This window comes from Trichosurus vulpecula, chromosome 7 (assembly GCF_011100635.1).
Source record: "Trichosurus vulpecula isolate mTriVul1 chromosome 7, mTriVul1.pri, whole genome shotgun sequence".
In the NCBI taxonomy this organism is placed as follows: domain Eukaryota; kingdom Metazoa; phylum Chordata; class Mammalia; order Diprotodontia; family Phalangeridae; genus Trichosurus; species Trichosurus vulpecula.
Window position 1 is genome coordinate 170,324,057 of NC_050579.1, and position 23,971 is coordinate 170,348,027.

The window sequence follows — 23,971 nt, forward strand, 5'->3', positions numbered from 1 at the left end:
CTTAGCAAATAGCTTCCAAAATGGCAGGATAGTGCCATTTATTTCTTATTTGGGGTGGGTATGTTAAGGTCTTTGCACTTGAGATAAGATGAATATACATGTCACCATATTGACAATTCTTATAATTCTTACAATTCAGCTTCTACCTTCTCGAATGTCTGCTCTTTGGGTTTTACCTAATGCTATTGCTAGTTTTCATTTGAATCCACAGAGAGATGGGACACAACTTTCCTTTTGACTGTGAACATCTTATGGGATAGTGTAATGAAAAGGCTACTGCTAAATTTTGAACTCAAAAAGTAATGGAGAGACATAAGGTAAACTAGGCTACAACATATTTGAGTGAAGTAGTATGTATATGAAGTGAAAGAGGTAGTCTGGCAATATAATGGGAATGAGAGATAATAATAAATGGACAGCTTGTGTGCTGTGTTGGTACCCACATGTTAGGAGCATATTGTGACCACCTCCTCACCACCTCCAATGATACAGTCATAGGAAGACATGGAATGATGAAAAGGCACGAATGGGTTGAGATTTGGATAGATTTTTCCCCACTGAAAAGAATGCCCACTTTTGTCTAATCATATATCCATTGAAGTAACAAAGTGCAAAGATGAAAAGAACCTGAATTGCTAGTATAAGGTTTTGTGTAGCTTGCAATTAGAAATAATATAAGAACTTAAGAAAATAATCGTGTGATTCCCAAGCTGCATGTCCCACCTAATCTTTCTTTATTCTCCAACATGATAACATTGTAGCCAGAGTTACCACCATTACTGTCCCAAAGATTGTAGACTTATTCCTATAGCTCTTCTTTTGTTAATTATTTTCCTTCTGCTTGGCATGCCCTCCTCTCTTTTGTCTTTGCAAATCCTACCAATGAAGATTCAGCTTGAGACTTCCTTATCAGTGGTAGCAGCAGGGACTATGCCCTTACTTTTTCCTTCACAGAACTTTAGTAATAGTGCCAATATTTCTCATATTGGCATTTAATAACCTTTTGCATTATTTGTAACTACTTTATATGTGCATACGTCGTATCTTTCTATTGTGATTGTAAAGTTCTCAAAGGCAGGATCTGTGTCTAATACTTCTGTTACTCATATAATGCCAAGCATGTAGTAGGTACTCAATAATTACTTGATAGAAATTCAAGTACTATTTCAACACATTTTTGTATATTAAGGATAACCTTTTTGAAAACAAGCTTGAAGTAAAAGTCTTAGATTATTTCAAGTAACTTCCATTGCTATTTTTATTTTAATACTCTCCAGTGGAAGATCAGAGAATCAAAGAATTTGAGAATTGGGCCTCAGTGGCCATTGAGTTCCATGCATGGTCTCAAAAAGTAGGGGTCAGTGATATTTACAGCATGTATATTCTCATAGTTTGTGTAGTAAATGGCTTGTGGGAGCTCTTGTAGCCATTCTAGAGGAAAGCATCTCCAAAGTTAATTAGGCTAGACTTCAAATGGCAGACATAGGGTCTATCATATGGCCTATACTCAAAATCTTGCTTGCTATAAGACCTGACAAATCTTGTATTCCACCAGGGTTGCCTTTGAGAACCCAAGGTCACCTCCATGCCACAGTGTTAGTTTAGAATAATACTTTATGGAGTATCAGCAATATGATGTCATAAAAATATGACACTTTGTAATAGCAGTATAGTGCTATAAACTTCTGAGTAGGAATGCCTAGGTTTTCTGACTCCTAGTTTTATCTACTCTGTCATACCTTGCCTCTATAATCACCCAGTATCACACCCTTCTCAGCAGTGGGAAAAGGAACTTCTTTGATTCCAGATTTCTGCCACTAAGAACTCCAGTAAAGTGCTGCTTAGTAGCTTTGTTTAAAAGAATTTTCTTGTTCTTATAAGTCTTAGTCTGGTCTGGAACCAGTAATTTTATTGGTTGAAGAAATCCCCTCCGCTGGTGTGTCAGAAAAAGGACTTGAAACAGTTTTCTGACCCTGATGTATCAGTTCTTCTACAATGTTATGCTGCCTCTTGTCTCTTTAATACTAATTAAATCTTAATTTAAAATAGATAATAGGTGAAAACTTAGATGATAATTTTGTTGTTTCTTTTTTGCTAGTTTTTTCTAAATTGGAATGTTGTTAAATTTTTTTTTAACTTTTAATCCGTGGAATAAGTTATTTCCATAACAAAGTACAGTAAAAAAAGATGATTGTACATGAAACCACAAATCTACTAGCCACGACTTGCTGTTCATTTCAAATATGTAACAGAATTATCATGTAAATTTCTTTTTTCTTTACTTTCCCTTCCCCTGCCCTAGAGATGGCTACCATTGGATATAAATACATAAATATATATGTAAAATTATTCTATACATATTTCTGTTTATCAGTTCTTTCTCTGGATGCCATAGTGCTGTCTTCATATGTCCTTTATAGTTAATTTGTGTATTTTAAGTTTCTTTTTATAAATATATTTGTCATAAGAGAAGAAAATGTAATGACAATTTGAATTTTTCAACTTGATTTCCTTAGTAATTCCTAGCAATATTTAATACTGTCTTTTCACTATTTTGTTGGGATTTTTTTTTTTGCCATGTCATTGACCTCAAAATAAATGGAGTACTAGTTATTACTTATTAGTTATTACTAGTCAGTTTTCATGGTGAAAAAATGTCATGTGTATGTTCGTCAGCATTAATGACATAGCCTTCAGAAAATGCATTATAAAGTTTATAGGCATGTATCTATTATCATCCTTTGTGTTAAATTGCATATTTTCAAAACAAGTATTTTAGTGCATGATGGTTGCTAAAATTAGTGGATTTTTAGAAAAAGCAAAAATGAAATGTTTGCTATTTGGTACTAGTGTGGTAGAATAGCGTGGCAGCCAAGATTCCTGCTTCTTACTCAGTTTCTCATAAAGACTCAACTTCTCTTTGGCTGAAAATATGTACAAATTACATTAGTACTACATGACTGATTTAGGTAATTGCATTAAGCAATTGAGATGAGCCCCAGTGCTAGGTTCCCAAAAGAATGCTTGCAGCTGTGTGGATTTCACATCTGATCCTAGAATTTGTTGTACCCAGCTTATCTTTTAAAGAAAAAAATCTAGCTGGGGATATAATGTGAAATGTATACAAAAAATAAAAATTCTTTCTTGGGAAAGTCACTCAGAAATTTCTATGAGAAGAAAGATGAGGCAAAAATGATATTTATATTATACTCAGATTTATATCAAGGATGACTTCATGTGTCATTTAGGCTCCTCTGTGAGCATCACATGAACATTATGCTAAGGAATTGTATTGAGGTAATCATGTTTTCAATATATTGTTATTTTCCAGTAAATAAACAAATACTAACTTTACTTTTTGGCTCTTGCATTTTTAAAAATGCAAATAAATCTTACATTACCTTTAACAAGATGATCTAAAGTTTGCTATCTTGAATTTAAATCTAATTTAGAGAAACCCATTTATTTACTACAATAGTATAGTTATACTAGAGGGGCACCTTATTGTTGAAAATTTTTGTTTAGATAAAATGAATTTTAGACATGCCTTATATTTAGAAGAAACTGAGTGAGCCTGTTTTGTGCAAAATGAGATCATAAATTTAGAGCTAAAAGGCATTCTGAAGGTCAGCTGGCTAGCCTCCTCCTTTGAAGAGGAAGAAATTGAGGTCCACAGCGGTAAGGAGATTTGCACAGGATCACTGATGGCAGAAGTAGCATTACTCATTCTAAAGTGATGTCTGGGCAATTAAGTGTATGTGTATGTGGGTAAAGGGAATTTGCCCTGCTTTTAAAATGTTACAGGGTTCTGGTTAATTGAATGTGGCTACATCACATAAAGTGTGATAGGATTGCTTTGTGAATTGCCTTAACAAAACTAAGGCAGAGACACAGTGGTTCACAAAATAATTGCAGGTGCTTTTCAGGTACTTTAGACAGTTTGATATCCTTATAATACTGAGGTTTTTACAATGTATATAGTAAGAGTATAGTACTTACAATGTAAGAGCATTTTTACAATGTGTATAGTAAGAGTACTTTACAGTGGTCTGATCTTTATCTGACCAAACTTTTTTAGTCCTAATCAATTCAAAGTCTAATGTCTGTATACTTTTTTCTTAAGATTAACTACAAAAATAATATAGGCTGAAAAAGTAAAAGCCAAGAAGTTACATATACCTATATAATTTTCCTAATTACAGATACAATAGTTGATATTGGCATTTTATATAGCATTTCACATGTATTTTATTATAAATATAATTCATTCTTGTTTGTCTTAACTTAGAAGGGTTTTTTCTCCACCCTAAAAGCCTTAAGAAAGTGAATTGTTTTGTGAATATTCATATGAAATTTCTGTCCAATAGCCAGAATTATTTTTAAAATAATAGTTCACTTTTATATAATGTTCTACAGTTTTCAAAGTTCTTTCTTTACAACAGCATTGTGAGGCAGATATAGGGCAAATCACCATGAGCTTTCTTGTCCCTGCTCATACCTAGTAAGTGTCAAAACCAGGATTCTAATTTAGTTCTGCTCTTAATGCTATTTTCATTACACTGTGCTTCTTCTCTCATCAAAAAGAGAGTTCATATTATTATGATAATTGAGGATAGAGGGGACAGTTAAATAAATTCTTGCTGATTTGATAGGTTAAATATATGAGCCCCAGTTCCCTCATTTATAAAATGAGGAACTTAAACTAGATAACATCAGAAATTCCTTCCACCTACAGACCTGTGATGCTATTTACCATCTCTTAACTATAGTTAATAATCTTAAAATTTTGAGAAGTATTTTTAGAAGAGTATTTTGAGTATATCCCCTGTCAGTTGGGGAGTGGCTGAGCAAGTTGTGGTATATGGTTGTGATGATATTATTTATGAAATATGCTGTAAGAGATGAGCTGATTGATCTTAGAAAAACATGGAAAAGACTTGAATGAAATAATGAAGAGTGAAATGAGCAGAACCAAAAGAACATGGTACATGGTAACACCAGTATTGTTCTAAGAACAACTTTGAATGACTTAAGTCATTTTGAGTATTATAAATACTTAAATCAACTACAAAGGACCTATGAAGGAAGAGGCTATCCATATCCAGAGAATGAACTGATAAATGTGTGTGTGTGTGTGTGTGTGTGTGTGTGTACACACACACACATACAAACATACATATACATATTTGTGTCTAATGGTAGCCTTCTCTGGAGCGGGGTAGGAGGGAGTAAAAAAATAATGAGTGCACAGCAGAGAACAAAAGAAAATGTAGAAGGAAGCACAGAAAAGCAGAGTAACTTTGAAAACAATATATGGTATTTATTTACATAGTTTTTCCCCAAAAAAAGTCAGTAGTGTGAAATGGAAATTCATGGTTTTATACTGAATTCTCTTTTTGTATTCTGTGTACATGGAAATATTCTTTTTTTTTTGTCTATTTAAGTTCAAAGTAAATAAGAATATTTTGAAGATTAATTTTTAAAAATTTTTTTACAATCTTATAATTAAACTGAATATAAGTATATTATCTTAGTATTATTCAAGAATATAAGTAATATAAGTACTTATTTCTGATTTTAATTGTTTATGATGTATTCATGTACATATATATAGCTTTATAGAGACAGCTATATCTTTGTATCTATAAAAATATGGACATATATTTTGGACTTTTGTATTTCAAGCCAAAAATAGGAATGGTGCCAAAGAAATAAAAGATAAAAATTGAGTATGGTTGAGCAGGACAGTCATTTCTTTTAAATTATATTGTTGATAGTTTGAAAAATGCCAGAAATAGAAAAAACTGTTGCTGTGACTATTTAAATTGAAGAATTAAATAATTTTCTCTTTTAAGAGGTATAGTTAAGATACTAGATTTTTTACAATAAAAAAAGTTACAGCATGCTTTAATGAGAATGGTTTGTACTTTTTGTTGTAAATGATAATGACATAAATGATTGTTTTTTATTAAAGAAAACCTGCTTTAAAGCTACCTCAGCTATGTTCTGATAAACCAATAATTTTTATGCCAAGTTCATAACAGTTGCTATGTATCCTAAATATTGCATAAAGTGATCTAGAGACTAGTTGAATAGAACTTCAAATGTTCAAGCAGAGTTGGTTTCTACCCAGGAGACTTTTAAGACTTTATTCATTTGAAGGCTTATAGTTCTATACTGTCTGTTATATATTAATTGCTATTGCTTCAGTTGTAAAACAACATAAGTCTTGAAATGTAAATAGTGTGCTATGTAATATAATTTATTTGAAAAATGTGTCAAATACTCATAGACTTAAGTGAAGTCATTTTGGTAGGTACTCTAGCAGTTTTATTTTGAAAATATAAAGCTGCTAAGAATCCTTTTCAAGATAAGGCAGTTGTAAAAAAAACAAATATATTTCATTCACAAAAAAGCTTTATGCAATATGTGATATCAAATAAAAAATAAAATTTCAAGTCTTACAGCTTAATTCGGGCTTGTGTATTTTCTCTTCCTATAAATTTAAATATGAAATTCAGCAAATAGATTCTTGTTACTTGTGTGAAGTTGCTACTTAACCATAAAATAAAATGCTTTTATTGAGTTTGCCCTGAAGATAAGGTCCACTGTGGCAATGCTGTCCATATATGGTGGCTGTGCATGGAGAGCCAGGTGGTGCTGCAAAGCATTGAACAGTGAAGCGTGCACTTATTTCGGTTTGACATTTGTCATCCCATACTGCTAAAGGGAAAGGAAAAATCTGCTTTTCCATATGTTTATGCTTTTTTTTTGCCTACAGTTTTGTCCAGATGGTCTGGTGAACATTGTTTAAGATGCTATCCCAGATGTTTTTGAACACTCATATGTACACAACTATAGTACACTAATCTACAAATTATTTGCATATTTTAATTTTAAAGATTTCTTTTCATGGATGAAATGGAAAGTTGACAGAACTTTCTTGAAAAATTCCTAAAATGAATAATAACATATCCCCACCACCACTCAGCTACTTCATCATTGTTAATTTGTAATTATGTATTTGGTGATATTTAAACTGTTAGGTTGTGGTAGCATAGTTTAAAAATATCAGCTAAGGGACATAACTGCAAATAACTGTGTTTATGAAAAGTTTATATTTATGATCAATGTGCAGATTTATTTGTATTTGATCTTTAACTTGGAAAATACTCTATTCAGGTGTTTTATGCTTTTAATTATTTCCACATGTGTCAATAAAGTTTTTAAGTGACAAGAAATATAGACAATGTCTTAATCAGTACATTTTATTTCAATTTCTGTATTAGAAAATAGATATTATTCTCCAACAGTTCATTCAGTGAGGTATTAAAAATGTGAGAGATAGAAAGGCATACTTTGCTAGCACTTATGAAGAACTAAGCATGACTTTATAAAAATTAAATCATGAAACACTTATTGGACAGACATTTATAACAAATGCTAGCCACCTACCAAATCAGGCAATTTTATTTTTTTGGTTCAAAGGCTGTGGGGAGGCGGAATCTAATTTTGTATAAGATTCTACTATATGCCAGGCACTGTGCTAAGTTCTGTGGGTACAAAAAGAAAAATTACAGTCCCTGCTCTCCAGGTGCTCATAGTCTAACTGGAGAGACAACAAAGCAATATATAAAAACAAGCTGTATACAGGATAAATAGGAAATAATTAAGAGAGGGCAGTCACTCGAATTATGAGAGAAGACTTAAGGAAAGGCTTCCTGTAGAAGATGGGATTTTAGCTCTCTTCCTCACCATCATCACCATCATCTTCCTCCTCCTCCTCCTCCTGCCACTGCTGCTTCTCCCCCCGTTCCCTTGGAGCGGACCATCCTGGTGCCTCTTTTGTGAAGCAGCAGCTGGCTGAGGAGACTGCAGGACTCGCCATGGCCAACGAAAAGCCGAAGGAAGGAGTCAAGACTGAAAACAACCACCACATTAATTTGAAGGTGGCAGGGCAAGATGGTTCAGTGGTGCAATTTAAGATTAAGAGGCACACACCACTTAGTAAACTAATGAAAGCCTATTGTGAACAACAGGGTTTGTCAATGAGGCAGATCAGATTCTGATTTGATGGGCAACCAATCAATGAAACAGACACATCTGCACAGTTGGAAATGGAGGATGAAGATACAATTGATGTATTCCAGCAGCAGACAGGAGGCGCTTACTAAAAAGAATCTACAGCTCTTCTCCAGAACTGTGCTCCCAAGGAAAACAATACATTCACAATTAGAAACCAAGATTTGGTTCATCCACATCCTGACTACTGCAGTATAGTTTTCTCTCTTCTTTGATTCCCTTTCCCCGTTCCTTTTTATTGTACATAAAGTAACTGGTGTATGTGCACAGGCATAATGCGTATTTTTTTTTTAACTAAATGGCCTATGGTATGTTTTGATCAACATCAAATGGAGATGGGGAGGGGAAAAAACAAACTGGTTCTGTGAAAATACCCCTTTTCTCCATTAGTGGCATGCTCATTCAACTTCTGTCTTTATATTCCAGTAAGTTATTTTGCTCTCACTGTTTAACAACAACAACAAAAAAAAACCCACAAAAAAATCCTTGCATACCTTGTTTGATTGGATAATTTCAATGTTCTTCTTTTATCATTGTAAAACCAAGGACAATTTTATAACTTTTTTGTACATAGCTGTTACATGTAGGGCAATCTCTGTCTCTCAGTAGGGATAAATTACTATAAAGAAATTGATCCTAGATAGTTTTCCCTTCAAGTCAGACATCTTGTTGTTTAAATAAACTTCTTGTTTAAAATTTAAAAAAAAAAGAAGACGGGATTTTAGTTGAAACTTAAAGAAATCTGGGAAGCCAATAGGCAGAGATGGCGAGAGAGAACATTCCAGGCCTGGACGATGGCCAGAGGAAATGCTTGGAGCAGAGAAACATGGAATATTTTATTCACGAAACAGCAAGGTAGCTAGTGCTCCTGGATGAAAGGATTCATGGCAGGGAGTAAGGCATAAGAAGATTGGAAAGATATGAAGTGCTTTGAATGCTAAACAGGATTTTGTCATTGATCATGGAGGTAATAAGGAACCACTGGAATTTCTTGAGTGGGGGGGCGGAGTGACATGTAGACCTGTGGAGGATGGATTAGAGTGGAGAGAGACTTGAGGCAGATGTCTAACCAGCAGGCTATTGGCAGTAGTCCAGGCATGAGGTGATGAGGAAAGTTTGCACCACAGTGGCGGCAGTGTCAGAGGAAAGAAGGGGGTATGTTCAAGAGATGTTGCAAAGGTAAAATCAGCAGACCTTGGCAACAGATTGGATATGGAGGGTGAGAGATAGTTGAGAAGATGAGAATGACTTCTGGGTTGGTAGCCTGAGAGACTGGGAGGATGGTGTTGCCCTTGACAGTAATAGAAGAGAGAGGAGAGGGTTTAGGGGAAAAGATAATGAATTGCATTTTGGATGTGTTGATTTTAAGATGTCACATCTAATTTATGATGTTTAGAGGTAGTTGGAGATGTGAAATTGGAGGTCAACAGAAAAATTCAGGTAAGATAGGTAGATTTGAGGCTTATCAGAGTAGAGATGGTAATTAAATATATAGGAGCTAAGGAGATCACCAAGTGAGGTGATAGGTAGATTTCAGGCTTATCAGAGTAGAGATGGTAATTAAATATATAGGAGCTAAGGAGATCACCAAGTGAGGTAGTATTGAGGGAGAAGGGAAGAGGGCTCAGAACAGAAGTCTATGGGACACTTAAGTTTGGCGGTCTGGAGAATCTGGAGGGAAGATAGAGCAAAGGAAACAGAGGAGTGGTTGGATAGATAGAAGAACCAGTTGAGTGGTGTCTCAAAAACCTAGAGAGAAGAGAGGATTGAAGAGACAGTGATCAACAATGTCAAGGGCTGCAGAGAGGTCAAAGAGAATGGGGATTGAGAAAAAGCCATGGGATTTGGCAACTAAGAGATCATAGAAAACTTGGAGAGAGCAGTACCAGAGGAATGATGAGGTTGGAAGGCAGATTGTAAGGGGTTCAGAAAAGAGTGAGAGGAGTGAAAGCAGAGAGGAGATGGCTTGAAAGAAGGGGCTCACAGCAAATCACCTCAAATTTCAAGAAAATTGTCCTTTAAATTTTTCACTTGTTTATAATTTTTCAGACAACTGCACTTTTTCTCTGTTCTTGGTCTTGGCCAATTTGGAAATGTGTTTTTGAAATCACAATTTGTCTTTCAACAAAGTGAACATTACAACAAAATTTACATTCCTTGTTTGGGGAATGGCTAGACTATGAGTGTGATTGAATATTATTGTGCCAAAAGAAAGTACGAGATGGACCCCTTAAGAGGTTCCCTCTGGGCAGATATGGGCAGATCTCTATGAACTGATGCATAGTTGAGCAGAACTAAGAAAATAATTGTTGACAACATTGAAAAAAAAACAGTTTTGAAAGACTTTAGAACTCTGATCCTTGCATGGATCTGCCAGTCCAGAGGAATGAAGATGAAATGTATCACCTACCTCCTGCCAGACAAGTGATAGACTTCTGCATGTATGCAGAACGATACGCATTTTTAGACATGGCCAATGTAGGCATTTGTTTTGTTGGACTATGCATATTAAGTTTGGGGCAGAGGTGTTCTTTTTAGAAAATTTTCAGTGGGAGAAGCAATGTGGGAAGAGATCATAAATGTTTATAAAAATAAACAATTTTTAAAAATAAAAAGTTTAATTCTAGGTATTGCAGAAGGACAGATAGGGAAAAAGTATACCAATCAACCAGTGAAAGCATTAAGTTAATCAAGTTAGCAAACATTTAAGTGCTTACTGTGTGCAAGGTCTTGTGCTGAGGTGCCACCTAATTTTACCCTTGTTCATGTACAGTGTTATATAGTTTAACAGTTTCCTTCGTGTGAGTTATTTTTTCATAGATTTATCACCATGCCCATAAAAGGCTTTGTTTAGCTTCCTTCTTATGAGCTCCACATTCAAGTTAATAATTTTTCTAATTTGACTACATACATCTTAAATAATTTGTGGGGTTTGTTTATACTTGTAGGTTCATTTTCCAAAGTAATAAGGCTTTGTGAAGAAAAATGTGAAGCAGGTGAAATATGGAAAGGAAAATGCCAAATTAGCAGTTTACCAGCTTCTGTGAAAGGAATTAATAATTTGGGGAACACTTGTTTTTTCAATGCTGTCATGCAGGTAGGATATCAACATTAAGGATTATATTTTTTAAATTTGATTTTAAATACTTTAGAATTATTTTAAGTTTTGATCGCCTTTGGGAAATGGTCTGTTCATGAAAAGGGAAAGAAAAAGAAACTAAGCTCAACCAGCCACAACAAAATGAATATTCATCATAAATGTATGTTAACAGGTACAAACTTTTCACATAAGAGTAGCCAAGACTACTGCCATTTTCAAATTCTGAAACATGTCAACCCTGTTTTTAGTTTCATCTTAATAGATCCTTTCTTGAATAAATGAATTTTGTTGTTAATGTGGTGAGGACATGTTCCTTCAGTATTCTTAGCTCAGATATAGCTGAGTGAAAACATTTAACAGGAAGGACATTATATAAATTGCCATAGACATAAAGATGTAATAGAATCCTCAAGATTTTTTTTCACATGAGGTTTTTAGATGCACTGAATATTTAAATTTGGGAAAATATTATTGGCTAAAATCAACTTCATATTGGAGTTTGGTTACTTTTTCTGGTTATTGCTAAAATAATACTTTTTGTTCAGCTAGTTACCTAGGCAGTAGTTCTCAGTCAAAATTATAAGTGAAGAAATCATGTTATATATAAGTTAGTGACATGTTTGTTAAGGGAGAAGACTTTAATTCTGTTTTCTTTTAGAACTTGGCACAGACTCACATGCTCAATGAACTGATGTATGAGGTCAAGGAAAAGGGGACAAAGTTAAAAATTTTTCATACTTCCGACCCTCAGTTGGTAAGTAAACATATCTATGTAAACCATAATTGTATGAGAATGAGCCACCTTCAAAATTCCATACCTGGAATAGGTGACAATGGCTAGAAATTATTTCTTGATAAAAGAACCAGTTTGAGCTTAAAATATATTTTTTGTTGTTGAGAAAAATATTTTTGTAAAACAAAACACAGAAAATACCCCAAACTTCTATAAAAGCATATCCAATTTGGGATGGTAAAACTCAAACATATCATGAAATTAGAAAATAACGTCTTATGGATCGCTACCACACATGTGAAGTATGTGTGTTTACATGTGTATGCATATAAATAACATGACATTCTTTTAAACAAAACATTGCATAACTTACAAATGAGTGTTGTTCTTGACAGTAGTGTCACCTTGGGAAGGCAATATTCTTTGTATAATTCTGCCTCACTCCCTTTTCCCTTCTTCCACAACCCCTCTAAGTACAGTACTTGTTAATATTAGGCTAATGTTTTTCTGGGTTTTTCTGAGACCAGATAAGCACAACATCTCAGGTTAATGTCACCTAGCACACTGTGATAAATACTTGAAAAATTTACTTTTTCTATGTAAACGCAAGTAATTTTCAAAAATATACGTATGATTCAGTGGTGGATTGCTCTTTCCATGCCTAGAGCAAATTACTACCTATATGACCCTGGGCAAGTCACTTAATCCTGTTTACCTCCTGAACTGGAGAAGGAAATGGAAAACCATTCCATTATCTTTGCCAAGAAACCCCCAATGGAGCCATAGAGAGTCAGACACAACTGAAACGACTGAACGACAACAAAAAAACCCGTTACCACTGTTCTTTGAAATGAAGTTTGTATTCCAGTATTTTACTTCTGTGGAAGTACAGTCTCTCTCCTTCCCCACCCCCAGCCTTGCCCTCCATTTAAATAACCCTTATTGAAAATGGTGTGCTTACTTTTACTTTCAAATTTATGGGTTAAGGGTTTTTCTCCCATGGATTTCTGAAGTTTTTATATGTATGGAGGAATGAACTATGACCTACATATTAGAATTTGTTTTCAAGAATCTTAGAAGTAGCTGTCAGTTTATATTGTTATCACTCAGATAGCAAGCCTTTTTGACATAAGAAGCATAAAGAAGCATAACTTGCCTTTTCTAATATTAGCTTGTGGATTTTTTGACTCTATATATGGATAATGCCTTTAATAATCATAAAAGTTGCATTGAAAAATTGAACCAAATTTTTTTCTTGCTTTCCCTCTCCTCTCCACCCTACCCCTTAATACCTCAAATGATGTCCTGGCCTTGGAACAAGTTCAGCCTATACTAGAAACAATTAACTGAGAAAATCAGTAGTTTTTCAGTCGTGTCCAGCTCTGTGACCCGGTTTGTGGTTTTCATGGCATAGAAACTGGAATGATTTGCTCATTTTACAGATGAGGACCTGAGGCAAACAGGATTAAGTGACTTGCCCAGGGTCACACAGCTAGTAAGTGTCTGAGGGCCAGATTTGAATGACTAGACCTGGCACTCTATCCACTGTGCTACCTAGCTGAGAAAATTATTCATCAACAAATACAGAGTGTTCTCAAAGTCTTAGCACAATTTTTAATGTAGTAGTTTAAATTAAACCAAACAGCTTAAACAAACCAGTGTAACTTCAAGGTTTTTTTAGTATGTTCATTATGAGATACTCATATTACTGATAGAAAATTAAATTTCTTATTACAGGATCCACTAGTGGTGAGCCTGTCAAGTCCTGGAACTCTGACTTCAGCTATGTTCCTGTTCCTTCACAGCATGAAGGAGCCTGGAAAAGGACCACTTTCTCCTAAAGTTCTCTTTAACCAGCTGTGTCAGAAGTAGGTACACTTACCTTTAAAGTAAATATTTGTTCTGGTTTCAAAACTCAAGTTATTTAATTTGAGTGACTCCCTCATACCATAATGTTGATGTAATGTTGATGCTTTAAAATTATGGAATCATAGCATTTTAGAGGTAGAAGGAACCATAAATATAGTCTAATTCAGCTCCTTCATATTATAGATAAGGAAACTGAGGCACAAAAGAATACACTAAAAGAACTCCTGTGACTTTAAGAATACAGATCATTTACAGGAAGTTATTTGAACTTTTCTAGTAATTATTTTACTCTTTAGAATAAAAATGATTAAAACATGAAATTGGATTAATTACATAAATACACAAAAAGTTTAAAATTTTAGAGCCAAACTTTGTTTATGGGGTTGTATTTTATCCCAAATCAAGTTAATTTGACACTTTAAATGGATTTAGATTTTTTGGATTTTGTCAGTCTTACCCTTTTTGATATATCTGGCCCCTGTTGACATTGTTGAGCATCCTCTTTTCCTACGTCCAGTTTTCACGTCCTTCCTGAGTTCCAGTCTTATATCACCACTGGTCCTTTGGAAATCAGACTGGACAGCCAATAAACATTTCAAACTCAACACATCAAAATTGATCTCATATTTATCCTCAAACCTTTTCCTCTTCTAAATTTTCCTGTTGAGAGAAACATCACCTTTCTCATCATATCAGTCTCACAATCTAAGTGTCATGCTCAACTTCTCACTTATACTCACTCACATATACTATTTATTCCCAAAAGTCATTTCTAACTCTCATATACATCCCCTTCTTTCCACGCATGTAGAAACCATGCTGGTGTAGGCCATTAAACATAAGAAAAAATAGAGAAATATCATTATTAATAATTACAAAAATGCATAAAATATCTGGAGATTGACCTACCAAAGCACATAAAAGACTTATGTAGATTCAATTACAGAGTGCTTCTAAAAGAAATAAAGAACACTTTAAAATAGCAGGAGGACTATTCATGCTCCTAGGTGGGCCATGCTAATATAAAAATGACAATTCTTCCAAGGTTAATCTACACTTTTAATGCTATACCAATCAAATTACTAAGGGGATACTTTATAGGATTGGATGAAACAACACAATTCATTTGGAAAAAACAAAAGATCTAGAATATCAAGGGAAATTATGAAAAAAAAGTACGGATGGAGAGGGGAATAGCACTTCCACACTGCAGACTATATTATAAATCAGCAGTTGTCAAAACCATCTGGTTTTGGTTAAAAAATAGATTAATGAAACTGATTAGACAAGGGAAAAACATGAATAACTCATGGCTTGATAAAGTGGAAAACAAATTACTGAAGAGAAAAAACTCCTTCTTTACACCGCATTCCACAGTAAATTCTAAATGAAAGAGCTATATGAACTGATGCTGAATGAATTAAGCAGAGCCAAGAAAACATACACAGTATAATTTAAATGAAAAAGATGATAAAGGAATGTAACAATTATAACAGTCAGGCAGGACTGGAATAGAGAGATATTTGAAGACACACCCAACCCACCCCTTTGTGGAGGTGGGAGGTCTAGAGGTATTACACATTGTATGTGTTTTGGGACTTTTTTCAGTACATTAATCAGGTTTTGCTGGTTTTTTTTTCCTTTCAAAAAATTATTATATTATTAATTATTATTATATGGGATGGCTCTCTCAGAGGGGAGATAGGAAGGATACTTGGGATAACTGTGATGATAAAAGAAACAGAAGACATCAACAAAAACTTATTTTTTTAATGATTTATTTTTAGTTTTCAACATTCACTTCCATAAGATTTTGAGTTTTAAATTTTCTTCCCTTCCTTTTCCTCCCCCCTCCCCAAAATGGCATGCAATATGATATGGGCTCTACATATTCCTATTAAACACATTTTCCCATTAGTCATGTTGCATAGAAGAATTACAACAAATTCGGGAAACCATGAGAAAGAAAAACAAAACAAAAAAGAAAATAGTCTGCTTCACTCTGCACTTCGACTCCATAGTTCTTTCTATGAGTGTGGATGGCATTTTCCATCATGAGTCCTTTGGAATTGTTTTAGGTCCTTGCATTTCTGAGAAGAGCTGAGTCTATCAAAATCAGTCATCGTACACTATGGCTGTTACTGTGTACAACGTTCTCCTGGCTCTGCTCATTTCACTCAGCATCAGTCTTTCCAGGTTTTTCTGAAGTCTGCCTGTTCATCATTTCTTATAGCGCAATAGTATTCCATTACATTCTTATACCACGCTTGTTCAGTCATTCCCCAGTTGATGGGCATCCCCTCAATTTCCAATTCTTTGCCACTACCAAAAGAGCTGCTATAATTATTTTTGTACACCTGGGTCCTTTGCCTGTTTTTATGATTTCTTTGGGATACAGACATAGAAGTGGTATTGCTGGGTCAAAGGATATGCACAGTTTTATAGCCCTTTGGGCATAGTTCCAAATTGCTCTCTGGAGGAGTTGAATCAGTTCACAACTCCACCAACAGTGCATTAGTGTTGGCAGTTTTTCCACATCTTCTTCAACATTCATCATTTTTCTGTTTTGTCATGTTAGCCAATCTAACGTATGTGATGTGGTACCTCAGAGTTGTTTTGATTTGCATTTCTCTAATCAATAGTGACTTAGAGCATTTTTTCATATGAGTATAGATAGCTTTAATTTCTTCCTTTGAAAACTGCCTATTCATATTCTTTGACTATTATCTCTTGTTTGGTCATAAATTTTTCCCTTCTCCATAGTTCTGATAGGTAAACTATTCCCTGCTCTTCTACTTTGCTTATAGTATCAGTCTTTATATCTAAATCATGTACCCATTTTTGACTTTATCTTGGTATAGGGTGTAAGATGTTGGTCTGTGCCTAGTTTCTGCCATATTGTTTTCCAGTTTTCCTGGCAGTTTTTGTTAAATAGTGAGTTCTTACCTGAGAAGCTATAGTCTTTGGATTTATCAAATAATAGATTACTGTAGTCATTGGCTATTGTGTCTTGTGTACCTAACCTATGCCAGTGATCCACCACTCTGTTTCTTAGCCAGTACCAAGTAGTTTTGATGATTGCTCCGTTATAATACAATTTAAGATCTGGTACAGCTAGGCCACCTTCCCTTGCTCTTCTTTTCATTAAATCCCTCGATATTCTGGACCTTTTGGTCTTCCAGATGAATTTTGTTATTGTTCTTTCTAGCTCTATAAAATAATTTTTCGTAGTGTTTTGTAACTGTGTTCACGTAGTTCATTTGGGAGGTAGACTCCCAACTATTTTATGTCTACAGTAACTTTAAATGGAATTTCTCTGTCTCTTACTGTTGGGCTTTGTTAGTAATATGTAGAAATGCCAATGATTTATGTGGATACAAAAACTTATTTTTTAAAAAAAAGTAAAGCAGTGCTCCAGCGGATTTCCAGATAAATCTCCCATCCCACTTCATTCCTCTCAGTTGTTCACATTTGAATTTTGCTATTTCATTAATTTTAAAAGCAAAGTCTGAAACACCAGGCAGGACCTGATTTTAGAAGTGGGAACTGACGCAAGGGATCTTCAAATACCTTAGTACTTCCTACCTTTCCACTCTTCTTATACCTTACTCCTTCCCTGCTATCCAGTGATACTGTCCTCCTTGGTGTTTGTCACATATGACACTCCATTTCCTATGTCCAGACATTTTCACTAGCTATCACCCCATGCCCCCATGCTTTCTCATCTCCATTTCTGACTTCCTGGCATCCTTCAAGTCCTAACTAAAATCCCGCTTTCTACAAGGTGTCATTCCTGATCCCCCTTAATACTAGTGCCTTTCTTCTCTGATTATCTCCAATTTATCCTCTATAGATCTTGTTTGTATATTGTTGTGTACTTGTCTCCCCTATTAAACTGTGCACTTCTTTGAAAGTTTGCCTTTTGATGTATCCTCAGCACTTACGCAGCACCTGGCATATAATGGACACTTAATAATTGCTTCACAACTGACTGTACTTATTCCACCTTGTGCTTGGCCTTTCTACTATTCGTACACTTTTATGAAAGGAGTTGGGGTGAGAAACATAGGAAGAAGAGCTCTTAGCTTAAAAGGGCTTCCACCCATCACTTAACCAATACAGCTGTGCTCTTTTCTTCTTTGAACCTTCTGTATAATTCTCTAAAATCTTTCTCTAAACCCACTGGTTAATGGTTAATCTAATTCAAGTTGGAAGATATGACATTGTCCTGCCATTCCTATGTGCCAGTCATATATACATATGTGTGTGTGTGTGTATTTAAAAATTTCCTTGAAAGATTGATATCATGGAGAATAGATGATGAAACATACTTCCTATATGTTTGGAGAGAAAGGTTGGTGACTTCAAATAACAGAATGTTGTATGCCCTGCTTTTTAGATATTTACATCTGTTACTTTTACTTAATTATCTCTTTATTTTTAACAATGAAATAATTCTTTTATTAGGGCATAAAGTGCATCTGTGGTATAAAAAAACAAAAACAACAATAATTTTTGAAAGAAGTAGACCATATCTTATCCTTCATATCCCACAGACGCTTGGTACACTGTAGGAAGCAACATGCTGTGAAATGACTGGAAGATTTAGATTTGAATTCCAGCCCTGCCACTTAGTAGCTGTATGAGCTGGATCATTTATTTACTTTAGTATCCTCCTTTGAAAAATGGAGGTAATAATACCTGTACTCTCTGATTCATAAGGTTGATATGATCATCAAGTGAAGTAATGTATAGAAAATGAATTTTTGTCAATTTTAAAGCATTATGTAAATGTAAATTTTTATTATTATATACTTGCTAAATTAGTAGTTGTTTGGATGAAAGTGCAGAAAAATTCCTTTTAAATGTGTATATATGTATTTTATTTTTGCTTGTGAAAGAGTGTTTATACCGGTTGAAACTTGGGGCTTCTAATGTAACCTCAGCTTGCATTGTAATAACATATAAAGTTGTAAGGTTATAACAAACTGTAGTAATATTTGCTAGGTGATAAATGCTGTAGCTGTTTTGTTTGTTGTAGAGGGATGGGTATTTTCACCTACGTTTGCTACCAGAGAATCCACGAGCAATAGGAAATCAAAATTGCCTTATTTTCTTGGATTATGACAGTATACTTATTTACCTAGGTGAAAAGAAGTTCTCATCTCTAGCTCAAATGGTGTCATAGATGCAAAACAAAGATCATAGAGTATCTCATTGAATATAGGAGTCATTATTACCTTGAATTCTTCATGGAGTAGAAACTAGGTGATTTTGCAGTTACAGAGCTGTCAGTTTCCTCAGCAATCTTGAACACTGATTATTTCAATATTTTTTATAATAATAAAAATGGAAAAGAATCAATGTAAGTGTTTAACAGACCATTTCAAACACAAGAAGACCACTTGATTTTTATATTGCTGTCTATAGAATTTTTCTGCTTGGATTTCTGAATCAGCCAAAATTAAGCATGTTAAATACTTTGGATGAAAAAAGGTCAAATAGCAGAATTCAAAATGGTAAGCAGTAGTATACTTAATTGGTGACAAGACAAAGAAGTTCATATCTCTTCCCCTTAAGCTTAAACATTTATATGTTGGATTTTATACAGGATGCCCCAGAAGTCCCAGTGTTGTTTTAAGCTACTAGAGCTAGGTAAGTTACTAAAGCTTAGAACTCCACCGAGACTTTTGTGGTACCCTGCGTATCATCAGTAGCACAATTCCTGTCATCTCAGTGACCTCTTTTTGTCCTGTATGTAGCACTTCTTTTTTGACATGTTTCTAAAGTACCTCTGTGTAGCATATGCTGAATTACATAAATGGATAAGAAATATAAAGGAACTTTTTTGAAAAGGAAAAAGAAAAGGGTGATTCTTCTCATAACAACTGTTTATTGTCTGGTACTAATTCATCCACTGTTAATTTTGTTAGTGTTGCAGCTGTCAAGCGTTTGTTGGGCCAGATTGTGAGCATTGCTAACAGGGCCCTTCTGTTTGTTTTCCACTATTCTGGATATTAAGACCACAGACTTTTGACTTACATGGAGTCTTTATGACTGACCAAATTTTCCATACTAAAGGAATACATGTGTATTTTATTACACTTGATTGACTTTAACTCTGTATGAAGGATAGAGTTGTCATTCAGTCATTAAGCATTTATTAAGTGCCTTTTATATTCCAGGCACTGTGCTAAGTGCTACCAGGGGTGGGGAACCAGTGACCTTGAGGCCTTTTAGGCCCTTTTAGGTCCTTGGGTGCAGCCTTTTATTCCAGGCACTGTGCTAAGTGCTACCAGGGGTGGGGAACCAGTGACCTTGAGGCCTTTTAGGCCCTTTTAGGTCCTTGGGTGCAGCCTTTTGATTGAGTCCAAGTTTTACAGAACAAATCCTTTTATTAAGGTTTACAGGTGAAGAAACTGAGGCCCATGTAGGTTAAATGAATTGTTAGATGAAATCACACAGCTAATGAGTATCAAAGCTGAGTTTCACACACAAGTCCTGTGGCTCCAAGTTTAACAGGCTTTCTACTTTATGATGCTGCCAATCAATGGCCAGTAAAATTTTTTTCAAATGTTATAGTAACTCATTTTCCTAAAAAAGTATTCAACATAAATTCAAATATAAATGCATGTCATATACACATTATTTCTGGCAGTGAAGTTTTTTAAAGACTTAAATGGTTCCAAGCTTTCTGTTCTTGAATGAAGCATCTTAATTGTGTTATTCACACTTTATAGGGATATGAATAGGTTAAAGTTTGAAGTAGATAAATATCTCAACATGTTAGGGAGTGGAGATATTAACTTGAAGAACATCATGAATACAACCTAAAGAATGATGTTGGCTTAGAAAGAGAATATATGTGTAAACATTTATTTAGGCCCTAAGTCATGCAAAGCATTAGATGAGGTAGTATGGAGGTTTACAAAAAAATATGCAGTAAAACCACAGAAGTAAGACTTACGTCTTGTTCTTTGGAGAACTGGTACATGAAAGAAGAGAAATGAAGTAATTTTTTTCTCTTTTTAAAATAAATTTATTTTTTGTTTTCAGTTTACAACATTCAATTCCACAAGTTTTGGGGTTCCAGATTTTCTCTCCCTCCCTCTCCTCACCTTTCTGCCCTATTGTTATGAAATGCAAAATAGATAATTTTGTTTATATTAAATTTAAAAACTTATGCACAAAAAAACCCTCAAAAGCAGTGCAGACAAGATTAGAAGGAAAGCAGAAAGCTGAGAAACAAATGTCTCTGATAAAGTCTCATTTCTCAAATATATAGAGAACTGAGTCAGATTTATAAGAATATAAGCCTTTCCTCAGTTGACAAATGGTCAAAGGATATGAACAGGCAGTTTTCAGATAAAGAAATCAAAGCTATCTCTAGTCATATGAGAAGTGCTCTAACTCACTTTTGATTAGAGAAATGCAAGTACAAACAACTCTTCAGATACCACCTCACCTATCAGATTGGCTAATTTGACAAAAAAAGGAAAATGATAAATGTTGGAGAGGATGTGGGAAAATTGGGACACTGATGCACTGTTGTGAATTGATCCAACCATTCTGGAGAGCAATTTGGAACTGTGCCCAAAGGGCAACCAAACAATGCATACCCTTTGATCCAACAATACCACTACTAGGTCTGTATCTCAAAGAGATCATAAAAAAGGGAAAAGAACCTACATGTGCAAAAATATTTATAGCAGCCCTTGTCATAGTGGCAAAATACGGGAAATTGAAGGGATGTTCATCATTTGGGGAATGGCTGGACAAGCTGTGGTGTATGAATGTAATGGCATACTATTGTGCAATAAGAAATGATGAACAGGCAGATTTCAGAAAATCCTTGAAAGACTTGTACAAACTGATGCAAAGTAAAATGGACAGAACCAGGAAAACTTCAACAATGTTCTATGATAATCAACTATGAATGAGTTAGCTCTTGTCAACAACACAATAATCCAAGACAATTACGTAGGACCCAGGATGGAAAATGCTATCTACATCCAGATAAAGAACTGATGGACTCTGAATGCAGATCAAAACATACCTTTTTATTCTTTTTCGTGATTTTTTTTTTTTTGCCTTTTGATCTGTTTCTTCTTTCACAACTGACTAATATGGAAATGTGTTTTGCATGATAACACATGTGTAACCTATATCAGATTGCCCACCATTTTAGGAAGAGGGGAAGGAGGGAGAAGAATTTGGGAACTCAAAATCTTGTGAAAGTGAATGCTAAAAATTGTCTTGATACATAACTGGGAAAAAAATTAAATACTATTAGAAGGCATTGCAGTAATCTAGGCAAGAGTTGATAAGAGTCTGAACTAAGATGGTAGCTGTATGAAAGGATAGTTGGTTCTACTGAGGGTTTTTTGTTTTGTTTTTTTTTTAGATGGAGGGCACTTGGGCATTTTTGAGGGCATTAGGGAGGGAGAAGTTGAAGATTTGAGAGAGATAGGGGAGATGATTGAAAGTGAAATCTGCTGGACAAGATGGGAAGGGATGAATTCAAGTGTACATGTAAGGAGGTTGACCTTCGAAAAGACAAGGGACTCCTCTTTGGCAAAGGTTTATTCTGCGTAAAAAGGGATAGTATAAGCCTTAGAAACTGGGAAATGCACACACAAAAAAACTTTTAGCTTCAGATGTCAAAAGGTTGAGATTGAGGAGAATTGAGATGCATAAGTTCTATAGAGTTGGTTTGTTTTACTGTCTTAGAAATACCATTATAAATGAAATCCATATAATATTTACTATATCTCAAATTATTGCTTACAGCTGTTGAACTGAACAAATCTTGAACAAACTTCAGTCATTCAAGAACAATTCAGTGAGCCATGCATGTATGTACTAGACCCTGTGCAAAGTGCTGGGCAAAAGGCAAAAATGAAACACTACCTGTGTTCTATTAGGGGAAAACAACATTTATGCAGAGAAATAAATGCAGGTATTTACAAAGTTATTTTCAGGGGCATGGTATTAGCAACTGATTGAAGTTGCCTACAGGAAACAGGGAAGAATCGATTGAGTGGGTATTTCTTTAAACAGCTTTGAAGGAAACAGAGGATATTAAAGGGTAACACTGAGGTAGGTACATGTGCATTAGAACCATTGCAAAGGCATGGAGATGATAGGAGTGTTGGCTGAAGTGTGGTGTGTGAGGAATAACAAGAAGACCAGTTTGGTGAATTGTAGATTGCAATAGGAAGGTGTTTGAAAGATCTATTGGAGCCAAGTTGTAAAGGCTTTGAAGGGTAAACAGAAGAATTAGTATTTTATCCTAGAGGTAATAGGGAACCATTGAAATAGTATATTGAGTGGGGAACATTGTGAAACCTTTACTTCAAAAACATTAACCTTAACAGCTAGCTGTGTAGAAGATGGATTGGAGTAGAGGGAGATTTGAGAGAGGGAGACCAAGTAGGAGGCCATAGCTATAATCTATATGAGAGATGATAAAGAATGAGGGTAATGGCTGTGTGAGTACAGAGAATATGAAGGTTTTTGTAAGAGGTAGAAGAGGACAACTGATTAATATTTAGGTGAAGGAGAGTGAAAATTGGAGCATAATAGGATGGTTGCAAATCTGGGCAACTAGAAGGGTTGTGGTGCCCTCAACAGAAATAAGGAAATTTAAGGATTCTGGGTTTGAGGGCAGAATTCAGTTTTGCACTTGTTGAATTTTAGACGCCTACAGGACTTTCAATCTGAAATATTTAATAAGCATTTAGAGAAGTACAGCTAAATTTCAGGAGGAAGACTAGAACTGGACATAAAGACTTGAAGGTCATCTGCATACATTCACTTATCAGTCAACAAGAATTTAAGTGTCTGCTTTTTTGCCAGGCGCTAAGCTAGATGCTGGAGATGCAAAGAAAAAAAAAATGAAACCATTTCTACTCTCAAGGATCTTACATTCTATCAGGGGAGACAGTATGTGCATATGTAAGTATTTACAGAATAAATTCAAGGTAATTAGAGAAGGAGGGCATTAATAACTGGCTTCAAGAAAAGTTTCATATAAAAGGTGGTGTTTTTGGAGTTACATTTTGGAGGAAGGAAGAGAGTCCATGAGGCAGAAATGAGAAGTGATCGCATTCCAGACTTGGGCGATAAAGCTGAGAGAGAAAAACTGGAGATAAATTGTCTGAGGAGCAGAGAGAAGGCCAGTTTGG

General features: G+C 34.8%; 1 protein-coding gene and 1 pseudogene across 2 annotated transcripts in view; both read left to right on the top strand.

Annotated features, from left to right (window-relative positions):
* Positions 1 to 23,971, top strand: part of USP45 (ubiquitin specific peptidase 45) — an 80,334-nt gene that overhangs the window by 23,861 nt on the left and 32,502 nt on the right. For both annotated transcript variants that reach the window (XM_036766645.1, XM_036766646.1), the window contains exons 6-8: positions 11,031 to 11,179; positions 11,841 to 11,936; positions 13,653 to 13,783. In XM_036766645.1, the coding sequence (XP_036622540.1) occupies positions 11,031 to 11,179; positions 11,841 to 11,936; positions 13,653 to 13,783 (376 nt within the window). The remainder of the gene's footprint in view (positions 1 to 11,030; positions 11,180 to 11,840; positions 11,937 to 13,652; positions 13,784 to 23,971) is intronic.
* Positions 747 to 8,180, top strand: LOC118856361 (annotated as a pseudogene).